We start from the raw sequence: 23,062 nt of genomic DNA, 5'->3' as shown, positions 1-23,062 counted from the left end.
GGTTGAGACTGACTCAGAGTGGGCTGGTCCATAGCAAATGCTAGAACAGCAATTTCAGTTGCTTTTGGTCCCACAAAAAACCATGCATACCCTCCTAGCTCTCCACCCTTGCTTTCCCACAGGCCCCTGCGCTCAAAGGAGCTCTCCAAAGCCTTCCTCCCCTCCTGGGAAGCTCATTAGGGCTATTGTCATGCACCCCCCTTCCTGCTGAGGCTGAGGCCACTGCTGTGTCTATTCTGCCTGGCAAGCTGAGAGCCGTTTTCCAGACCAGGCATTAGCCAGAGCCACATGGCAAGGGCATCCCTTTGTTATCTCTAGCTCCATGATTTGGGAAGAGTTTGGGGTTCTTTCTTTCTTCCCTTGCTTAGGCTCTGGGTACCATGTCAGCAGCTATGTGCACAGAATCTTTCGGTAAGGCAGTCCCCGAAGGCCCCTAGGCTGTGCGCCGCGCAGTGGGGCACTGATCCTACAGTCTGCAATCAGAATGGCCCCCTAGAGTTGGTACTGCCTGATCTGCACAAATGCCACACAGGGCGTCCCACTTCCAAGTCTGGACTGGACCTGGGAATGGTGGGGGCCATGGCAGGCCTGAAATTCTCTTCTTCCTTATTTCATTGTAAAGTGGTTTGCCTGTTAGCAAGTTAAGGGCGGTGTTGGATCAACCCCTGTGCCAAGTAGCAAAGGTACGTGTGCAGCCTGCGGGGCCTCTGAGGTTCCCTTTGCGATTCTAGTCTCAGTGGAGCAGAAGGCCTTTAGACGCCTCTAAGCAGGAAATTGACAGGTTCCATGTGGCTGGTGCAGAGGACAGACTGAAAGCAGACAGGGATGGAGACAGAGAGACCCGTGTGTTAACACCGGGCAACAAGGGATGGGGGCGGAGCCAAAGTGCTGGCAGTGGATGGGTTCCAGATCTATTTTAGAGACATCACAACACTGGATGAATTTTATGGCAAGGACCAGGGAGACAGAATCACTACAGGTTGTGTGAGTGGACAACTGTGTGGATGGTCATGAGGTCTGAGACAGGGAGGAACAGCAGGTTCAGCTGGGTTAAGTATGAGATGCCCAAGAGGAGACAGCACAGGGCTCTGGTGCCCAGAACTGAGTATGGGTTGGCTCTGGCTACAGGGGCTGGAAGGGGGCTCCCCTCCGGCCTTCTCTGGTCCTGCCAATGCCCGATGCACATGCCCGTCTGTCACTTGGGCTCAGTCCTGTGAGTAACAGCTTACTTCCCTTTAAGGGGACTTCAGACTCAGAGGGAAAAAGGAACTGTAACAGGAGGGCAGGGCTGCCCCAGGGTTTTGATGATGTGTAGAAAAACTCTGCTGTCCCCATTGACCCTCCAAACTCCACTGGGAGCTCAAGCAGACAGTCCTGAAGCTCCTCACAGAGGGCCAGGCCCTGCCCCTCTGGGGCTGCTAGCCAGCTCAGGGCAAGGTGGCTTCATGAGCGCTCTGCCCAGTGCCTGGGAGGCCTTGGATTTAAAGTAGCTGACGGAGAAAGGAAGCAGGGTTTCTCCTTGGAAAAGCATCCATTTTCCATTCTTTTGGGAATGTTTCCATGTTAGAGTGTCTGGTTTTCTTTTTCTTGCTTGAAGGTCGGGGGCGGGGGGGCTTTCAAGGGAAAAGAAGTCCCAGGACCGGGTGAGGAGGGAAGCTTTTCTTGACAAGCTGTGTGCAGGTAGCCAGCCAAGTGGTTACGTTTCCCCAGGCTGCTGTGGGGGCCTCGGGAGAGCTAAAATGAGTGCCTCGTGGGTGGAAATGGAGAGTTTCTAGAAGATTCAAGTTGAGCTTTCGGAACCCAGCCTTGTTGGTGCTAAGGGACAGCAAGGGTAGGGCAGTCCTGAAGTGGGTGGGTGAGGAAAGGGCTCTGTGGGTTCAAGGCCAGTGATGAGTAAACTTGATCTGGTCTTGGCCAATCCAGTTCCCTGTCCTCAAAGCTCCCTCTTCTACAGCTGGGGTGGAGGAGGGGCTGGGAACCCAGTCCAGCTCTGACTCTGACTGGGCAGTTGCTCAAGGAGTCACTTGGGGATGGAGGCAGGGTGGGAAGGAACTCGTTAAACCGGTTTGTTGCTTGTTTGCTGTGAGGCTAATTGCTGGGAAAACCCCATGACGTTGAAGACTTCTCTTTCTCTGTTAACAGAGAAAAACAGGAGCCAAAATAAAGCACCATCCGGAAACATCCCTGACAGCAGAGACAAACAGCCTGCTGGCCTGGGTTAGTCATTAGCAGGCAGCTGCATTGCAGGGGAGGTGGTGACGAGCGGCCTGGGGTGGGGGGGGGGGGGCTCCCGCCCATCACCGAAGGGCAGAGCAGGGGGGCAGTGGGAGGAGCCGCTGGGGCAGCTGCAAGTGTAGCTGCTCAGCCAAGGACGGAAACCAACAGGCTGATCTGCAGTTATAAGGACGAAGGGAGTCAAGCGTGACTCTTGAGTCCAGAGGCTGTTAGCGTGTCCCCAAGATGGCCAGAGAGGTCTACCAGCAACTCTTGTGTTCCGGGGGGCGGTGGAGCTTACAAGGGTGTCCAGGCCCCCACGTTGGCCACCCAGCCCCCTCCCTCGATTCCTTCCCTGTGGCCCCCACTCCCTTTGTGGGGCGGGGTCGGAGGAGGAGCTGGCAGAGACCCCAGAGCACCTATATTGCTTATCACAGCATTGTCTGTCCCATGGCCTGGGGCTTCTGAAAGCTCCAGTGTGGGTGTGATTTGCCTTTTCCCTCCCGCTTCAGCTTCAGCTTCCACCGTGTCCAGCACACAATAGGTGTCAGGATCATACTGAAGGAGTGACTTCCCCGGGCCTGACATTGAGCAGAATCCCTTGGGAATGTGAGAGATTTCCCCAGGAGATATGGGAAACCCTGGAGCTTCCCTCTACACCCCTAAATCTGGTGCCACGGAGGGAGCCTGGTATAAGCATCTCTGCTGGCCTCTTAGAGAACGGCAGGTGTCCGTTCTCTAAGCTGAGAGCACCTGATATCTCAGTCGCTCTAGTGAGTACCAACTCCTGTTTGGTGCCCTGGGTGGGGGGGGGGGACCCATATGAAGACTTGTGCGAGGCCCTGGCCACCCAAAATGTCCCAAGTTCACCTGCTGGAGTCTGAAACACCCCCTCAGGCTTCCTCCTGGTGTTCAGGTCCTGGCACGGGAACCATCGCCATTCAGTGTCTAATGAATGACCATGATTTCAATTCCAAAATCTAAAACCTCAGGGAGCAAGCTGATTATGCCAAAGCCTTCCTGAGGCTCGGGGGACCTGAGATAGAGGCACCCGCAAGCGCATTGACTGGTGCCGTCACTATCTCGCGAAACCTTTACGGGTGCCTCCAGGTAACTGCATTGACTGGGAGGTGCACCAGACCCCTGGAGAAGCTCCGGGCCCATCAGGGGACAGGCAGTCGTGGGGACAAATAATGTCAGTGTGGCTGTGGACAAGTGTCCCCAAACTGCCGTGGGAGCACAGGGGGCCTAGCAACTGCCCTGGGCCCTGAGAAGGGGTGCATGTGTTGGGGTGTATGCAGGTGGGTGAGGGTATGTGTACCCAAGTGCGGAAGCAAAGCCTGTCCTGAGACTTGGAGGATGAGGAGGAATGGGGCAAAGAGAAAGGGCCGGGCCAGCGGTGAAAGGCTATGTTCAGGGTCAGGGGGCATCCCTGGGGCCTAGGGAGTCAAGGGTATCTTGGTGCAGTTAGAGTCCGTGGACATGCCCCAGCCACCTGCCACCAAGAAAAATCACATGGCGCTGAGCACGGTGACAGGAAGCATCTTACCCGGTCTGGGGCTTCATTTCCGGATCTGTAGAAAGAGAATGTTGGCCTCATGGCATGAGCCACCTTTCTACAATGAGGCTTCCTTGTCCTTTGTGCAGGTGAGAGGAGGTGGGGGAAGAAGTGGGGTCCCATCCTGTTTCCTGAGGGTTCGTGGGTGTGTATGTATGTACATGCTGTGTGTATACACCCTCTATGATTCATACAATGCGTGTAGCTACACTACGAGTGTGTGTACATGTGTGTGTATACACAACCTGTACACCTACTTCAACTGAAACAGATGACCATACGGGTGCTTTGTCCTCCAAACCCTGGGTCTCCCCTGAGTGTGATCCATACCCTGGCTGGTCATCTGTGCGCCAGTCCAAAAGAGCCCAGACCAGAGGATCTCAACCCCGTCTGCCTATTGGAATCCGCTGGGAGCTCTTAAAACCCACCAATGCCAGGGCCACTCCAGAACTAATCAGAATCAGAATGAGGCCCACGTGTTGGCGTGTGAAATCAACTAGCCCCGCTGTCAAGATTTTAAGTGGTTCTCGGTCCCAGCTGATCCTTAACATCACAGATGAGGCCCAGGCTCGAACCCAGGCCTCGGGTGATTGGGAAGTCATAGCCCAGCCTCCTGGGAGGGGCGGGGAGAGCAGTTGGACACAGGAACGCACTGGCAGGGAAGGAGGTATGGGACCACTGAGCAGGAGGCTGCAGGCCTATGCTGGGAACCCCTCCACCTGTGAGTGGTCCAGGTGGACCCATAATGGCCTGTTGACTTCATACTTCCAGACAGAGAGTGAGGCTACTTAGACCAGGATCTTGTAAAGCCAGGGAATGGCCTGGGCTTAGTGGCATTAAGGTCTCCAGGGCTTGCTGGAGACAGGCACTCGTGGGGTGGGGTCGTGGGTAAGCAGGGAGCCTCAGACATTGTCTTGCTTCGGCAGTGGGCCGACCTGGTGCCCAGAGGCAGCTGTTGACCTATGCTTGATCACTTTCCAGGTCTGGAAACCAAGGGCACAGAGACGGTGTATAGTGAAATCCGGAAAACTAATCCTGGTGAGTGAGGGCTTCTGACTCCCCGAGCCTGGGGGACGCTTCCTCCTGAATCATCCACGTGGGCCTTGGGAGTGGGCAAGGAGAAGGAGCAAAGGAGGCCCCTTACACCGAAGTTGTTGACTGTCTCTCCCCCACCACTCTCCAAATGTAGCCACGTTTTACATGTGCTATAATTTAGTCAATGAATGCTTATTAAGTGCCTGCTGCAGGCCAGGCAAATAGGACTTTGCATATTCGTACCCAGCTGATGGGATGTGCCCTGGTGCCATTGTGTGCTCACGTGACCCCGAGAGAAGCAGTGCGGCCCTGTCTGTTCTCGGAGGCCAATCAGTGCACCTCACCTGCCCCACTCCCCCAACGGGCCCTGGTGCACGGGACCGGGGCGGGGGTGCCCTAAGGTCTTAGTGCTGTGCTTTGAAGACCTTGGGTAGCTTCAGCCTTTCTGAGAACCCCCTTTCCGCCTGGGGGTGGGGTACAGATCTGCCCCCATTTCCTTTGATTCTTCCTTTCTTTGATTCTAGACCCCGATTCAGTTCCCATCTCCATTACTTCCTCATGAGGAGCTCCCCCCAAGGACTGAGCCCAGTGCCCAAGCAGACATGGGCCTGGGGAAGCTCGCAGCAATAACATTTGTGTGTGTGTGTGTGTGTGTGTGTGTAATTATTCTATTCCATCCTGGGGAAATGAATGAATACAAAGATTACTTTTAAATTCTGAAAAAATAGGGGCGCCTGGGTGGCTCAGTCGGTTAAGCGACCGACTCTTGATTTCGGCTCAGGTCGGGACCCTAGGGTCGGCTCCGTGCTAACAGCACAGAGCCTGCTTGGGATTCTTGCTCTCCCTCTTCCTCTGCCCCTCCCCTGCACTCACTCTCTCTGTCTCTCAAATAAACTTTAGGATAAGTAAATTCTGAAAATCAGTCACAATCCAAAGGGCATAAGATTCTGGGGGAAATAGTCACTGTGAGTGTATCTTGCTTTGTATAACAGACCCGTATTTAAGTGGAAACTTTGGGAGGGCCTGGCCATTCCAAGTGCTGTCCCCAGACCAGCAGCCGTGGGTGTCTCCGGACCAGTCCAGCCCCACAGAATCAGAATCTCCAGAATCTGAACTCTAACAGGCTCCCAGATATCGCTGGTGCTGCCAGAGTTTGAGGAGCACTGTCTTACCAGAAGAGCCTACTTTTTATCTGAAAGAGGAATCACCCCTTAATTTATATATATATTTTAATGGTATTTTCATGGGTAGAGCAGAAACCCAGCTTCCTTGTGGAACTTGACACTGACTCGGACTGATTTTCAGAAACCATCCCCTGGGGGAGTTTTTGGCCTCAGTGTCTCATTTTGTATTCTCAAAGTATTCAGAGCCAGCAAAATGCAAATTCAGAAATAAATAGGCCTTCTCTGTCCTTCCAGTGTAATAAAAAGCTAGAGTTCTTGTAGGGCTCATGCTTGGTCCTGTTGGGTAATTTTTTTTTTCCCCAAGACATTCTCTTATTTTTTTTTTTTTTTTAATATGAAACTTATTGTCAAATTGGTTTCCATACAACACCCTGTTGGGTAATTGTGTGAAAATTGTATGAAACCCCTCTGTTCTTCTTATGGTCCCTGAAATCGTTCATTTTGGGTCGCTTTGGTTATGCAAAACCTCACATTTATTGAGCACTTACTGTGTATGCCAAGTGGTCTGTGTTACAATATCTCTTTCAATCCTCACATTTAAGTCCCATTTTACAGATGAGGATACTGAGGCATAGAGCAGTGAAAACACCTGACCAAGTTCACACAGGAAGCAAGTCCCCAGACTGGCCCACCCTGGACCTGAACTCCAGGCTCCTGATCAGGCTCCCGCAGGGATCCCCCGCCCCAGGACCGGAGGCCTGGGGCTCTGCCGTGGCCTGGGCTAGCAGCTGGAGGTCCTTTACAGCTGGCTGGTGAGGGCCACACCCAGTGTCAGTAGGAGATGCCCTGCCCTGAGACTGACAAAAGACAGATTAACAAGGAGAAAAACAGTGATGAGTAAGCCCTCGGTGTGGTTAGAACTGGGGACTTCTTTAGCACCTTAGGCAAGAACAATACATTTGTGGAGAAGTGACAAAACAAATGGGAAGGTAAATATCTGGGGGAAACGAATGGAATAAGGCTTGTTTAGGCAGGTCCATCTCAGCACCGCCTGTCATCTTGGAGGCCAGAAGCCTTCCCTGGGAGAGGGACTCATGGCTGTCTTCATTTCCTAGGAACTTCGGCTTCTGGTCAGATAAGGGAAACTCCTGGAAGGCTTCCTTCTGCATCCTCCGGCCCCAAATAATCCTATGTCAGTGTGGCATATTCGGGGGTGGCATTTACACCTGTTTTAGGGCAGCTGTTCAGACGGTTCTCCGTGCCTGAGTCCTCAGTGCCCCACCCTGGGAATCTCGCTGCTCCCTCTGGTCTAGGGCAGGAATGGACCCCAGGGGCTCAGGGTGGTGAAGGGCCCTGTTTTGCTCACAGACATCTGAGCCCCAGTCCTGGTGCTGCCCCTTAGCAGCTGTGTGACTGTGACCAAGATGCCTGACCCTTCTGAGACTCCAGGTTCTTCAGCTGTTGCATGGAGATGAGATTAAATGAGAAACAGGGGGTGAGGTTAGCTTGGGGGGAGATGGGGCTAATTACCCCAGGCACGAGTCCGTCTACTATCCCTACCATACAGCGAGCATCCAATCCGTGTTGGCCAAAAGATGCAGGAGAAACTTGAGCCCTAGGGTTGAGGGCAGGGACCAGGCACAGCCGTCTCCCTCCCCACCCCGACTCCCAGGCAGAGCCCCACTTGGGCCATCAGGAGTCAGCTGGGGCTGGGGCTCCTCTGTAACCTGGTCTCTGAACAGGCAGCTGGCTCCTGCCCCAGAGGTTGCGGGTAGAGAGAGCCCTGGATGTTGTAGCCAAAACCACAGTGCTGCTGTGAAAGTCGTGTGCTCACCTTGCCTAAGAGGCTCCCGTCCTGGAGGCCAGGGGAGCTGCTGTTTCCCAGCATTTCCTGCTCGGTGGCTGCTCCAAGACAGGAAGCCGTAGGCTCCTCAGGCCTCTTCCTGTTCTTTCTTTCTGTCCCTCTTACTGCGAGACGCCTGCTCTTTGTTCAGTCCTCAAAACCATCCTAGGGTTGACGGAGGTTTTACTACTGTTCCTGTCCTGCAGATGGGAAAATGGGCCCGGAGGCTAAGTAACTCATCCCAATCCTAAGGCCAGTGATGGCAGAGCAGGGACTCCAATGCCGGGAGCCGGGCTTCACGTTTCCTCCCGGTCCTGCCAAAGGGACTGCCTGTTGCTGCCCTTTCCAGCTTTGTTCGGTTTCACATTACCATCCGCTTAATTAGAGGATTCAGTTCTATTAACAGCCTGGGGGTGCCTGGGTGGCTCAGTTGGTTGAGCGTCCGGTCTTTGACTTCAGCTCCGGTCAGGATCTCACAGTTCATGAGTTCGAGCCCCGTGTCGGGCTCTGAGCTGACAGCCTGCTTGAGATTCTCCCCCGCTCTCTGCACCTCCCCAATTCACACGATCTCTGACTCTCTCAAAATAAATACATAAAGTTAAAAAAAAAAAAAAAAAGAGTAACAGCCCGGTATGGTCTGGGTGACCCTGGGTGAGTCGTGGAACCTCTCAGAACCTTGGTTGCCTTGTCTGTGAAATGAGGGGCAGGGGCTCAAATGTAGATGGAGCATTCTCCAGGTGTGTTAAAACACAAATGGTGTGGTACCACCACCCAGACTTTGTGATTTCAGTAGGTCTGGAGTGGGACTAATTTGTATTTCTTTTAGTATTTTTTTAAAATGTCTATTTATTTTTGAGGGGGAGAGTGAGCAGGGGAGGCACAGAGAGAGAGGGAGACACAGAATCTGAAGCAGGCTCCAGGCTCTGAGCTGTCCGCACAGAGCCCGACGCGGGGCTCGAACTCACAAACCGCGAGATCATGACCCGAGCCAAAGTCGGACGCTTAACCGACCCAGCCACCCAGGCGCCCCAATTTGTATTTCTAAAAAATTCTCACATGTTGCTGCTGTTGTTCTGGGCACCACACTTTTAGAAGCATTTTCTAGATGCCCTCACTTCCCTTTTTTTTTTTTTTTTTTTTTAATTTTTTTTTTTTTTAACGTTTATTTATTTTTGGGACAGAGAGAGACAGAGCATGAACGGGGGAGGGGCAGAGAGAGAGGGAGACACAGAATCGGAAACAGGCTCCAGGCTCTGAGCCATCAGCCCAGAGCCCGACGCGGGGCTCGAACTCACGGACCGCGAGATCGTGACCTGGCTGAAGTCGGACGCTTAACCGACTGCGCCACCCAGGCGCCCCACTTCCCTTCTGATTATACCTCTGTTATGTTCTGCTTCTTGCTTGAAGAGGTAGGGTCTTTCTTACTCAGCAATCTTGAAAGGATCCTGGAAGGACTGGCCTCAGGGTGGGCCAACAGAGAGAATCCTCCAACTCACGTACATATGTGCATGTGTGTGCATGTGTGTGTGTGTGTGTGTGTTGGGGGGAGGAGGGTGACACACAATAAAATAAAGACCTTGAGGGAGGTGGGTCTCTGGACAGGTCGGTGAATGGGCTGAGTACAGAGCTAAGGCTTATCTAACCTTTCCTTCTTAATTTTTTATTCTTCCCATCTTAATTTCTTAGTTCTCCCCACCTTCCAACCAGCAGCACGTCAGGGCTGACTATTTTGGGAAATGGCTCACAGGGCGTAGTTCTGGCTCTTAAACCCCCCTTTTCCCCTGAGTGATACAAAGGAAAACTGCTCCTCTAGATAAGGGAAAGGGCATTGGGCAGGCCTGCCTCCAAGGAACAGCCCCAGGGCGGGAATCTGGACAGGACCGGCGTCCTGGAGGGAGCGAGGTGGACTGCTGGCTCATGAGTGTGGGGGCATCTGTAGGCTGTGGGGGGAAGCAGGTCCTTGCAATCTTGGCTTTAGGCTCTAAGCTCACAGCTTTGGTTGTGTGTTTTAACTGTGACAAAATACACATAACACCTGCCATTTTAACCACTTTTAAGTGTACGTTTCGGTGGCATTAAATACATTCACGTAGCTGTATAACCATCACCATCCATCTCCAGAACTTTTTCATCTTCCCCAAATGAAACTTTAGACCCAGTAAGCAATAACTCGCTACTCTTTCCAGCCCCTGGCAACAACCATTCTACTTTGTCTATCTGTGAATTTGAGCAAGCTCAGTGCTTCTGTATTGAGTGAGGTGGTTGAATGGATGATCTTAAGTTGCCTTCCGGTGATGACGTTCGGAGAGTCTCAATGTCCTGGCATTTGGAAGTCATGGTCATTTGTCTATGCTTTGGTCCATCCAAAACCATTCCCCTAAATGTTTTGTTCTAAGCAACGTCTAAGAGTCACCTCCTAGGTCCCTTGGAGGCAATTCTAATCCTTTACTCACCCTTGACTCCAAGACCCAGTAAGTATTTGCTTCTACTAAGCCTGAGTTTTCCCTCCAAATCCGAATTAAATCATGGACCTCAGGGGCCAACTCACTGGGCTTCTGGTACGTTTGTTTTGGCTAGAGTCCAGCTGGATGGTTCTTTGCACTGTAACCCTAAGAGGAACACCCTGAGTGGGAGATAGAGACTAGGGTTTGGTCTCAGCACTGCCCTTACCCAGTTATATGACTTGGCTCCCGACCCTTACTTCTCCCCTGGACGTCAGTTTTCTTATTAATTTTCAATAAAATGTCCCTCCCTCATATGGAATTGTCACAGTGAACACTGCAGTGTTCCTCAGGAGTGTGTGTAGGTGGATAAGCACTGCGGTGGGCAGGTGGGTTCAATAAAATTGGTATCTCTTCCAACTGAGTATCCCCTGCTGGGTCATGGCCATGGTTAGACAGGTCTGCTCTTCTGTTGGGAGCCTACTGTTTTGTTGACAGAGAGCTAAGTTAACATCTTATCCCAGCAGTCAACTCAGTCTGGGACAAAGAAACCTCTGATCTTTGAACGTTTCCCTTTCCCACTTTCCCAACTGTTAGGTGATTCCTTACAAACCGTTAGGGAAAGAAGGAGAGGGGTTCTCAGTACTAGGAAATTTATATCCAGAAGAGGCCCAATTGAGAAAAGCCTAAGTAGAAGGGACAGCAAGCCCTGGAATGCCCCCAGAACTGGTTGAGAAAGAGCTTTTGCATTTACATAACCATCAGCTTTCTTAAGGTAAAGGAAAACTTGCCGATAATTTCTGGTAAGTTAGATCTGCAAGGTTAACACTTCAGGCTCTTTGAAGTACTTATTCCCTTTTCAATGACTTGCCTAAGATGAGGATTTGCAAATTCCAGGCAGCAAGAGTAGCTCTGGTTATGACTTGCGGTTTGGCTTTACAGAAATGGGAACTAAGCCTGTGTTTATGCCTCTTCTTAAGCAGCAATGTGGGTGGTCCTAAAAAGTGAGCGTTTGAAGGAAGCAATCCAGGTTGGTTTGGTACCTTTCTCTCTTTAACACTTAACTGGAACCAATTTCCTCCCATCCCCTGTAACCTTGGACTTCATACAGGATGCTCTGTTACTCGCCTGAGTTCTCCTGATTTAGATGGTAGTGTCCTTCAGGGCTTGCTCATAGCTTAGACACTCTCGGTTGTGGGGCAACCTGACATCAAAAGTCCCCCACCCCACCCGCAAGCACGTGCCCCCCAAACCTCTCTTTTTACCTGTCATCAACTTCCTCCTTCTCTGACTCATCCAGGGAAAGGTTTGATTTCCTTCTCCTCCCCTTGCTTTTCTGGTGACAAGAACGAAAAGAGAGCAATTACAGGCTGTCTATGGCTTTCTCAACAACTTCACTCAGCCTGGCTGAGCCTTGTAGGAACCGCAATTTCTGGCTCATCAGGAAAGTTTGTATCTTCACTCTGATTCGGGACTTCACCTTTTATAGTGCTCCGGCTTATTCTAAAAGTACTTTGTAAAATGGCCCGCAGGTCATCCAAAGCAAAACCTACTAATGTATATTCACACTGGATTTTAACAGAAGAGTGCATTTATCAGCAATGCAGTCAAGCTCTTTCACTATGAAAGAACTCAGGTCTAGGAGTCATCGGCCTGGAGCACTGGTTCACAAGGCAGGAGACGTCTTTGGTTGTCATAACTGGGGGGGAGGAAAAGGGGTGCTATAGCATCTAATGTGTGGAGGCCAGGAATGCTACTTATCATCTTACAATGTATGGGACAGTCCCCACAAGAAAGAATGATCCAGCCCAGAGGTGCCTGGTGGGCTCAGTTGGGAGAGGATGCAACTCTTTTTTTTTTTTTTTTTTTAATTTTTTAATGTTTATTCCTTTTATGAGAGAGGGTGGGGGAGGGGTAGAGAGAGAGGGAGACACAGAATCTGAAACAGACTCCAGACTCCAAGCTGTCAGCACAGAGCCCGACGCGGAGCTCCAACTCACAAAGCATGAGATCATGACCTGAGCCGAAGTCGGATGCTTAACCGATGGAGCCACCCAGGCGCCCTGAGAGAGCATCCAACTCTTGGTCTCAGGGTCACGAGTTGAAGGCCCACGTTGGGTGTAGATATTGCTAAGAAACAGTATGTAAACTCTAAAAAAAAAAAAAAAGAAGAAGAAGAAGAAGAATGATCCAGCCCCAAATGTCAGTGTTAAGAAACCTTGGCTTCTCGTAATTCACCTCCTTGTGAGCCCTCCAACAGGAGAATTGGTTTTCCTCTCTAGATGCCCTGTGCCCACCTCCACAGGTGTCCTGGGCACATCCCACCTGACAATGCCAGGCCCTGGAAGAGATGCCGGGTCCTGCTCCAGACACGAAGTTATGCCTTTTGGGGTTGGACCCAGCCATCTTCCCACCTGAGGATCTGCTCACTCGGCCTTCACATTCTGCTCGCTCTTTGGTGTTCCAAATGTTTCTAAAGGGGCAGAAGTCTAATATACTAAGAGTAGCTGTCATCAAGAAAGAACCACAGTGCAGAGGGCCTCTCACAACCCCTGTGGGAGGGAGAAAAGAGCACTTGAGAGCCGGTCCCCACCCATCCTGTGTGGCACTGAGCCAGGCAGCCTGGCGGACACTGCCAGCCCTGCCCCTGCCGGGGTGGGGGGGTGCGTTTCTTTACTTCAGAATCCAAGAGGGTAAAAAAGTAGTCTGTGAAAAAAAAAAAATAGGTACTACCCACCAGATTCTATTTCTGCAGTGATTGCTCTATTACCAAAAAGAAAGTAGCAGAAACTACAAGTGGGCATAAACCTAGGGTTTCCTTGAGTATTACTAGCATATTCGAAATTTTCCGTCTTTTGTATTCATATTACTTTAGGAAACACAGACTAAGCCTCTTTCCCTCTTAAGTCTGATTCCAGAGCCCTCGGGGGTTTGGGGGGAGTGGGAAGCACGGGGTCCTTCAGGTCCTCCTGGGTCGGATTTGGGCTGCAGGTGGGAGCCTTGCCCGAGCCTCACTCAATGCGTGGAAGTTTACACAATGGCTCGACTTCGTGTGGTCCGGCTGATTCATCCATTTGGCTGTTTGACGTCTGCCTCTGGCCCAGCCAGGACAGAAGGGGGCCCCTTAGGAACTTCTGGCCCCGTTCCCTCTCCAGGGGACGCACAATAGGGCTGTGATAAGACAGGGTTTGAGGGGGAAGTGGACTTTTGGAAACAGGATATTTTTAAATTAGAGAGAGAAACAGAAGAGTTGTGACTCCCGTTGTGACAGGTGGGCCCCAAGACCGCCCAAGACCCAGAAGGGACTGGGTTTAAGGTTGGGCGGCCTCGCAGAGCCCGAGGCCCCTTGGAGTGCATCCACCTAGTAGCCCTGAGGACTAGGGTCCGGTAGGTTATGGCCCTCCTGCCATTGCCTCTTCCACCTTCAAGACTGGCTGCCACCCCCAACACCCACATACGCTCTGGGCGCCTTTCCCAGACAGCAGGAGGTCCCCATGGTTTCTCTGTCTTCAGGTCTATGTCCTGCATGGACTGTTTGGGGAATCAGCCCCAGCCGTGGGGGCCACTGCCCGATTAGAAACTGCAGTGGGTGGGGGCCTGCTCCTTTCCAAGGGCAAACCACAGCCCTCTCTCGCCTGTTGTAGTGAAAACCGGCTCTAACTAACACTGGCGGGATGGCTCGCCCCCCACACGACACCTCCCGTTCTCCTTGGCCTTTCTTCACCTCGCTCCGATCTTCCTGACATTTCGAAGGACCTGACAGGCCCATGTTCATCCTTGCAGCCTGGCTGGGCCAGCAGGTCCCGGCGTGCACCCTAGCAAGAAGACAGGGTGGCCTACGGGGGAAGGGGGAAGAGGTGGCCCTGTCATTCCAGGCAGCGCTTGGGCTGTCTATCCCGAGAGTGGTGGCAGTGTTTATACCTTCTCCTCCCCTGCTCCCACTTGTGGGGATGGAGAAGCTACTACGAAATAAGGAAATAGCCTTATTCCCAAAGAGGATGTGGCAGCACTATTTACATCTTTTTTTTTTATTAAGTTTATTTATTTATCTTGGGAGAGGGAAAACATGAGCCGGGGAGGGACAGAGAGAGAGAGAGAGAGAGAGAGAGAGAGAGAGAGAGAATCCTAAGCAGGCTCCACAGTCAGCACAGAGCCTGACGTGGGGCTCAAACTCAAGAAACCGTGAGAGCATGACTTCAGCCGAAACGGAGAGTCGGACCCTTAACTGACCGAGCCACCCAGGCTCCCCTGGCAGCGCTATTTAAAACAGCAAAAACTTGGAAAGAACCTAAATTTCTAAAGTAAGGAGCTGGATAAGTAAACAATTGTACACCCATTGAATGATTATTACACAGGCCACTCCCAAGTATGTTTAAGAAGGTACCAGGAAATATTTATAAGATCACGTTATGTAAAAAGGGTAGGCTAGAAAATGGCATATGTTGTATGTTATGACTCAGAACCAAAAGCCTACGGGAGAGCAGAAAAAGACTGGGGGACAAAAGTGTCAACAGAGTTTAAAGAATGGAACAAGAGATCATGCTTATCGGCTACTTTCTACTCCTCTATAGTTTTCAGTTTTTTTCTTGAAATAACCTGAAGTACTAATTAAAAAAAGAAACAACAAAAAAAAAACCCTGCCGGGACGCCTGGGTGGCTCAGTCCATGGAGCATGCGACTTGGGTTTTTGCAGTCATGAGTTCCAGCCCCACATTGGATATAGAGATTACTTAAAAAATAAAATAAAATCTTTGGGCGCCCGGGCGGCTCAGTCGGTTAAGCGTCCTATTTCAGCTCAGGTCATGATTTCACTGCTCATGGGTTCGAGCCTCGCGTCAGGCTCTGTGCTGACAGCTCAGAGCCTGGAGCCTGCTTCAGATTCTGGGTCTCTCTCTCTGCTCCCCACCCCTGCCCACCCCCCCCCCCCACCAGCTCACGCTCTGTCTCTTCTCGCAAAAATAAACAAACATTAAAAAATATTAAAAAATAAAATAAAATCTTAAAAAAAAAACTGTTTAAAACGTCCAGTGAGCTTCCAGGGATTTTAATATGCTTGTCACATGGAGTATAGAGCCCAGAGGAAGCTGTCTGTGGGCAAAGGAGCCATGCAGCTCAGCACCCGGTAAAGCTCTGGTGTCTCCTTCTGCACCGCCCCCACCCCCTGCCTTTACCCATGGGGTTCCTGAGATGGTTGGGGGGCGGGGGGAGCCTGATGTACTCTCTGAATCGCTCACCCTCCATGTTATGCTTTGTTTTGCAGATTTCGTGGAAAACAGATATTCTGTAAGTACACATTTCACAAACAATTTTTAAAAATGGTCCATTGAACAGTGAACTATTTCCAAACTCAGCCAGGTTCTGCACTCCCATGAATCACACCCCTACAGCGGCCTGGTCTGTTTTAGACCAGGAGCCCCGGGCAACAATAGCCTAGATGTTGTATGGAGGGTGTTTGGTCATCGGGCTGGCCAGGTTTTCTGGGCCTGGTGATTTCAAATATTCTCTCCCACTGTTTCCATGCTTGCATCTCAGCCCTCATACGAAGAGAGACCCCCTCAAAGGATCAGGAATCTAGAACATATAGCCCCCCTTGAGCGAAGTGCACATTTCCTCCTAGTTCAGGTTCAGGCTTTGGAAGTGAGGCAGACATTGTTGTGGGGTGGGGGGAATGCTTGGAGGAAGGGAGGATCCAACAGTGCATTTGAACTTTGAACTCTGAGAGCCTGTGCCAGTCACCCTGACACACCAGGCCCTTTGCTGCAGAGGCCACTCAAGGTCCTTGACCCACAGAGGGAATCAGATGAGTTAACACAGATGAGAAAGCAAGGTGATGATAGCTCACCAGAAGCTATGGAAACGCAGAAGAAAGACGGTTCTGGTTAGGGTCTCCTCCCCACGGAAGGGGTCACTGGGATCGGCCGTGAGGAAGGGGTCCAACCACAGCAGCAGGCCCAGGTAGAAAGATCAGCAGGAGTAGAGCCACGAGGGAAGGAACAGTCCAAGCAGCTCAGGGTGATAGGAGAAAGGACATCCAGGAGAAGCACTAGGAAGAGGTCAGTTAGGGCTTACATGCAAAGGACTCAAACACCTCATTATGAGGTTTTCCTTTTTTTTTTTTTTATTTTTTTAATAAACATTTATTTATTTATTGAGAGTCAGAGAGAGAGACAGAGCACGAGCAGGGGAGGTGCAGAGAGAAGGAGACACAGAATCTCGGAAGCAGGCTCCAGGCTCTGAGCTGTCAGCACAGAGCGTGATGCGGGGCTCAAACCCACAAACCGTGAGATCATGACCTCAGCTGAGGTCGGTCGCTTAACCGACTGAGCCACCCAGGTGCCCCTGAGGTTTTCACTCTGTAAGAAATTGAGGATTTAGGATGCTGCTAGTTGGCAGATGGAAATATATACTTTTTTTTTTTTTTGACTTTAAATTTTTTCAACGTTTATTTATTTTTGGGACAGAGAGAGACAGAGTATGAACGGGGGAGGGGCAGAGAGAGGGAGACACAGAATCGGAAGCAGGCTCCAGGCTCTGAGCCATCAGCCCAGAGCCTGACGCGGGGCTCGAACTCACGGACCGCGAGATCGTGACCTGGCTGAAGTCGGACGCTTAACCGACTGCGCCACCCAGGCGCCCCACTTTTTTTTTTTTTAACGTTTATTTATTTTTGAGACAGAGAGAGACAGAGCATGAATGGGGGAGGGACAGAGAGAGGGAGACACAGAATCGGAAGCAGGCTCCAGGCTCTGAGCCATCAGCCCAGAGCCCGACGAGGGCTCGAAATCACAGACCGAGAGATCGTGACCTGAGCTGAAGTCGGACGCTTAACCGACTGAGCCACCCAGGCGCCCCAAATATATACTTTTTTAATGTGGAGGTCCAACTTCAAATTATGCTAAGACCTGTCTCCTCCTATCTTCCCACTCCCAACCTTTTGAAGAACTACCCAGTAGTTCAGGGGTTAACTAACTGGGCAGCTGGTATCTTGAGAAATGAGGAGCCGCTGCTTTAAGGTCTGGGAAGAAAGAACCTTCAGCAAGATTGCTGGTAGCCTTTCCAATGGGCCCCCTGGCTTCCTTTGTTTTGCTGGAGTCTGAATTCTTATAAAACAGAGAACTCATTATGCCTTTGACGGCAGGAAACCACTGACATTCTTCTTATGGAGGAAAGCTATCAATTTAAGGAAAAGAGGGATAAAATGAAGGTCTTTTTCTAGCCTAAACCCACCCCGACTCCCGAAACCAGTGACTTGCCTTGGCAAGGGTCCGGAGCCCAATTTATAGGTGCAAAAACTGACGGCTGAATCGGCAGAACAGCCTGGCTGGGGTGTCCCAGCCAGGTAATAGCAGAGCCAGGACTAGAACCTGGGTCCCCAGATTCCTTGGCTAGTCCACAACACAAGACTCCCTCCAAGAAGTGACATCATTGTTCCAGCTATCATGGCCTTGAGGGAGTGGAAAGTGAGATCTTTGCTCCATAGGCAACGTGGGACCCAGAAAAAGAGATGCTCTCCCGCTACTATAAACATAGCTGTGTCCTCCCCAGGCAAGTCTGTTGGACCGGCAGGACTGACTTATTTACTTTGTCTGCAATCCAAACGGTCTCTCTGGACAAAGGCTCTGAGCTCCAGGACAGATAGAACTTTCCTTTTCCCCCAGGAGCTGACCCGTGGATCCAGAAGTCTGCTCCCAGGATGCTCCTGAGAGCTCCCCCACCAGCTGGTCCTGCCCTCCCAAAGAATAAAGACTTTTGGCAGGAGCTCAGGGGTTCCCAGCCGTTGGGAGAGGGATTTTGACGCTTTAAGCGAATACAATTTGTTTAGAAAAGAAGGAGGTATAGTTTTCCTAATAATCAGCTGGTGAGGGTCAGGAGAAAATTAATCGAATTGCCCAGCAGGGAAATGGGAGGGGATTTCCTTCCTGAAATCAAACCTGGCGATCATTCCCAGTAGTTTAATGGCCGTTGCTTCTGAAAACACATTGGAGGAAATATCTTAACAATGAGATAGCCGCTTAGCCAAATACTAATTTAGTATTGTTTGACTTGCTTCAATGGCACATTCTGACTTCATTTTTCCTCTGCCATTTTTGCCTTGTTTATAAATTGTGTTTGTGGCCCAGGCAGACAGATAATGTGAAAGAGAACACCTTGTACTTAAAAGAAAGGGGTGAATCTGGACCTTCGTGGGTCTCGGGATCTTGGACACAGCCTTGTCTTCTTACAGAAAAAAAGGCAGTTCCCAGTTACAGCTCACCCCCTTCCCTCCTGGGAGCCAGCAGTGGGAACTGGCGTCTGAGCTTCAGCTCTCTGGCCATCTTTTGGGTGATCCTGCCCTCCTCCAACTAAGCTTTCCAATTCGTGAAACAGAGATGGTGAGAACCCCAAACACAGTAATAGCTCCCTACTAGAAGTTTCTTAAAGGTAAAATGAGGAACACGTGTACAAAGTATTTTGCAATGTACCACATAAATGCTACTTGATGGTCTGTTTAAAGTTCTTTTCATCACTCTGGCAGTATGAGGCCCGACTGGGAGACTTACTTCATTTTGGCCCTGAAATGCCTCTTCATCGGATTCACCCAAAGCCAGGCTTTGACTTGGGAATCAGAGACCCAGCTTAAAACCTAACCTTTCCATGATTCGCTGTTTACCAGCTGAGTCACGCTGGGCAGATGTCTCAGGGCCTTCATTTCCTCATCTGGAATTGGAGATAATAACCACCCCCACCCCACCTGGTTGTTGTGAGGATTAAATGAGCACCTATCACAGACTTGGTTTATTGGAAGTGCTCATAAGGCGCACATTCTATTTTTAAGTTTATCTATTTTTAAAAAAATTTTTTTAACATTTATTTATTTTTGAGACAGAGAGAGAGCATGAACAGGGGAGGGTCAGAGAAAGAGGGAGACACAGAATCTGAAACAGGCTCCAGGCTCTGAGCTGTCAGCACAGAGCCCGACGCGGGGCTCAAACCCACGGACCGCGAGATCATGACCTGAGCCGAAGTCGGACGCTTAACCAACTGAGCCACCCAGGCGCCCCAAGTTTATCTATTTTTTGAGAGAGGGAGTGAGTGGGGAGGGGCAGAGAGAGAGAAGGAGAGAGAGAGAGAGAATCCCGAGCAGGGATCTCAGTCCTGGGCTTGAACCCATGAACTGTGGGATCATGACCTGAGCTGAAACCAAGAGCTTAACTAACTGAACGACCAAGGCGCCCCCCCCCCACCATAAGGGGTACATTCTAGAATCAGGAAACCCAGGGGTGTTAGAAGTAAAATGACCTTCGAGAGCATCTATACCATGTTCTGGCCCGAAGTGGGGCGATTTCATGGCTGTTCTTGGGTGGCTGACAGCTGGCCTCTGATTTAGGTACAAGGAAGGACAGGTCTTGGATGTGAGTATGTTAACCTTTACTTCAAGGTCCGGTTGACTGTGACCCAGCCCTTCCCATCCGTGGGGCTAGTCCTGCTGCAGCTACCGAGTGCTTTAGGGAGGGACTTGGTCTGGGGCCTGCAGGAAGCCTGGACACCAGGGTCACCCCTCTGGGCAAAGCGGAAGAAATGAAGGTAGCTGCCAGCGCTGGCGGGCCTCCAGCCCCTTGGGGCCAACACAGCTCTCTTGGCCCGCTTGCCAGGGTCTCTCCTGGCGAAGGCAGAGGCAGGACCGTGGCCTGCCAGCTGGAGCCCGTGGGACCCGCATCCTGTTCTCAGGGGCTCCTCAGATGCGCAGGGACCAGAACAAAACAGGGACCTCAGCCCCCACCGTCAGAGAGCCAACCAGCCTGGCCATGGGGCTCCCAAGACGCTGGCTGATCCCCACAAGTGCCCCCACTTGTGTGCCCACGAGGTCCACCTGCACTCACAGAGGGTCGGGTCACGGACTCATTTGCTGCCTGCCCTTTGGGGCCCAGGGCGCCTTTGCTCTAGCATTTCCATCTGCCCCACTCTTGCCCCCATGCTGCAACCGTTCGTCCAAACCCGCCTCACCTTGGAGGCTGGCTCCACGAAGCCTTCTGTGATTCCCTCGTGGTACAGCGAGGGCGTCTCGCCACCTCTGAACTCCTGCAGTTTGTTAGGACCTTTCCCACGTGCTAGCACTGTTTGTCAGTAACGGATAGGATATAAAATTCCTGGCGGGTTCTCGCGTCCTCGGTATAGATAACAGTACTCGGGTCAGATGGGGGTCCAGTTACTGGTGGATACGGAGGTGTCAACAATATCACACAAAGCAGTTAGAGAACACTGCAGGATGGCGTGCGGAATCTGGCTTTTGTTTTTGTTTTGTTTTTTACTTTTTTTCTTGGGGAGGGGGCAAAACGGACACAACAGCAGGTACCATTTTAACCATTGTTAAGTGTACCGCTCAGTGGCCTTAAGTACATTCGCATCGTGTGCAACCGTCAGCACCATCCGCCCACAGAACTTCGTCATCATTCCAACCCAAAAGTCTACCCATTGCACGCTCACTTCCCCCTTCCCCGCAGCTCCTGGAAATCACAGTTCTCCTTTCTAGCTCCATCAGTTTGACTACTCTGGGTACCGCGTGTAAGTGGAATCACACAATATCTGTTCCTCCTGCGTCTGGCTTCTCCCACTTCTTCATCTTTGTGACGATAAGCATCCTCAGTGTTTATCCATGTTAAAACTCTTTGATTTTGCGATTAAAAAAGAAAATGGGCTGGGTGGGGGGGTGGTGCCTGGGTGGCTCCATCGGCTGAGCATCAACTTCAGCTCAGGTCATGATCTCACGGTTCGTGATTTCGAGCTCCGCGTCGGGCTCTATGCTGTCAGCTCGGAGCCTGGAGCCTGCTTCCCATTCTGTCTCTGTCTCTCTCTCTCTCTCAAAAATAAATAAAAAACATTAATTAAAAAAATTTTTTTAAAGAAAACGGGGGTGCCCGGGTGGCTCAGTTGGTTGAGCGACCTACTTCCACTCAGGTCATGATCTCCCAGTTTGTGAGTTCGAGCCCCACGTCAGGCTCTGTGCTGACAGTTTGGAGCCTGGAGCCTGCTTCGGGTTCTGTGTCTCCCTCTCTCTCTGCCCCTAACCCACTCGCAGTCTGTCTCTGTCTCTCTCAAAAATAAATAAACATTAAAAAAAAAAAAGTTGGAAAAAAAAAAAAGAAAAGAAAACAGACCTAGAGAAGCCTCAGCTTGTGTTAGAAGCAGAGCTGGAGCAAGAAGCCAGGTCTCTCTTAACTCTACTAGTCTTGCTCTGTAGGTAAGTGTGGCACCCACGGGGCAGAATGCTGGGTGTTCAGTGGGTGCTTGACAAAGTTGGCTGATAGCCTGATGGGCAGCGCGCGTCTACAGGCAGTGGAGGCCACAGCCCTGGGCGGAGCTGGTGTGGAGAGAAGGGAGAAGTGAATGTGGGCAGGAGCTGACCCCACAGGGTGGAGGTACCAGCGGAAGACGGCGCTGTCAGAGAGCCTTTGTGAAGCGCTTGCTGCAATATTGCTTACCCCTCCTCCAGGCCAGTCTTGAGCCCTGAAGGGTGTGACCATAGCTTGTCTTCTCTTGTCTCTGCAGAGAACGGAAGGCTCCCTTGATGGAACTTAGGGCTGCGAGGACAGATGTTCCTCCTTGGAAGGACACCCACGTTCCAAGAAGAGGAGATCATTCCTGTATTCCAAGAGCTCTGTGCATTTATTTATGAACCTGCCCTGCTCCCACTGAACAGAGCAATTCCTCAGGCCAAGTCACCAGTTCTGAAATCCATCTGCCTACATTTATGGGGGGTATAAAGAGATACGGAGGGGCTGGTTAAGTCCCCCCACAGCGCCCCCCTCTCACCAAGCTGGGGCATCCTCAGGAGTGGGGAGCCGCAGAAGGAGGTTCAGGGTTAAACGGCCATTGGGATATTTTGAAACTTGAATATTTTTGTCTTGCACGGAGATCAAGAACTTGTCCAAGTATCTTCACACACAGAAACCATTTTTTTGTTTTGTAGCCAATCGTTTCTAGCGAATGGCTGGGCTGAGGGGCTATTTTTTTTTCTCTCTCTCTCTCTCTCTTTGCCTTTGGTCCTTCAAAGGCCTGTGGTTCTGGGTGGTCCTTGTTCCTCGGAAGTGAACAGCACTGACCAGATGGCGCCCTCTGTTCCCTCCACGACCTCGCCTGCCACAAATATCACAACAAAGCTGCTTGGGAGCGACCCCTTTGAGATGCCAACCTGAAGATCAGGTTCATTCCGGGCAATGCACAGAAGAGAAAATGAAGTCGGACAGAGCACAGATGTTCTTATGCTGTTTTTCTATACCCTTTCTTTCTTTTCCTTTACCATGCTGCAGGCTGCAAGATGGGAAGATGTTTGCCTACAGCAAATATTGTTTTTAATAGAAAAATGAAATGCGTATTTTTCTTACTAATTTTTTTTTAATTTATTCCTTGCTAAAGAAATGGTCCCCTGAGGTCTTACGATATTTCTGAGGGTGTCTTGAGGGGGTGGACGAGTAGCCTCGGCCATTTTGCAGGGGAATTTCACTAGTGAGCACACCTAGCTGAGATCATTTTCCCCCCACGTCCCGTCCACCTCAGTGACACAGCTGCAGGGTATTGCATTAAATAAATTTGATCTTTACTCTTCACAGACCTGTGAAATGTCATCTTCTAAGAGGACACATACACATAGAATATCTGTAGTGCTTGAGGACGCCTCGGGCCTTCTGAAGTCACAAAGAACCAAGCAGGTCTTATCAGGTTGTCTCACACAGGCCAAGGGCCTCCGTGGCCTTTATTGAAGGCAGGGCCAGAGGTAGTCTGAGCGTCAAACACTGAGTCATTAATATCCATTGGCTGCGATTCAGCGTTTGCTTCCCAGCCAAAGACTGCCAGGCTGTCCCTGGCAGAT

At 51.0% G+C, this 23,062-nt stretch overlaps 1 protein-coding gene across 6 annotated transcripts in view; it reads left to right on the top strand.

Moving 5' to 3' along the window:
* Nucleotides 1–22,799, top strand: part of PECAM1 (platelet and endothelial cell adhesion molecule 1) — a 75,226-nt gene extending 52,427 nt beyond the window's left edge. For 3 of the 6 annotated variants that reach the window (XM_045490668.1, XM_045490667.1, XM_045490669.1), the window contains 4 exons: nt 2,143–2,217; nt 4,754–4,810; nt 15,476–15,498; nt 21,742–22,799. In XM_045490668.1, the coding sequence (XP_045346624.1) occupies nt 2,143–2,217; nt 4,754–4,810; nt 15,476–15,498; nt 21,742–21,771 (185 nt within the window). In that variant the 3' untranslated portion in view covers nt 21,772–22,799. The remainder of the gene's footprint in view (nt 1–2,142; nt 2,218–4,753; nt 4,811–15,475; nt 15,499–21,741) is intronic. The other 3 variants (XM_045490672.1, XM_045490670.1, XM_045490671.1) reach the window with 2 other exon arrangements.
* Nucleotides 22,800–23,062: the final 263 nt, after the last annotated feature.

The sequence above is a fragment of the Leopardus geoffroyi genome, chromosome E1, assembly GCF_018350155.1.
Source record: "Leopardus geoffroyi isolate Oge1 chromosome E1, O.geoffroyi_Oge1_pat1.0, whole genome shotgun sequence".
Taxonomy (NCBI): domain Eukaryota; kingdom Metazoa; phylum Chordata; class Mammalia; order Carnivora; family Felidae; genus Leopardus; species Leopardus geoffroyi.
The sequence above is the reverse complement of the archived record's forward strand: the minus strand, read 5'-3'. Positions and strand labels throughout refer to the sequence as shown.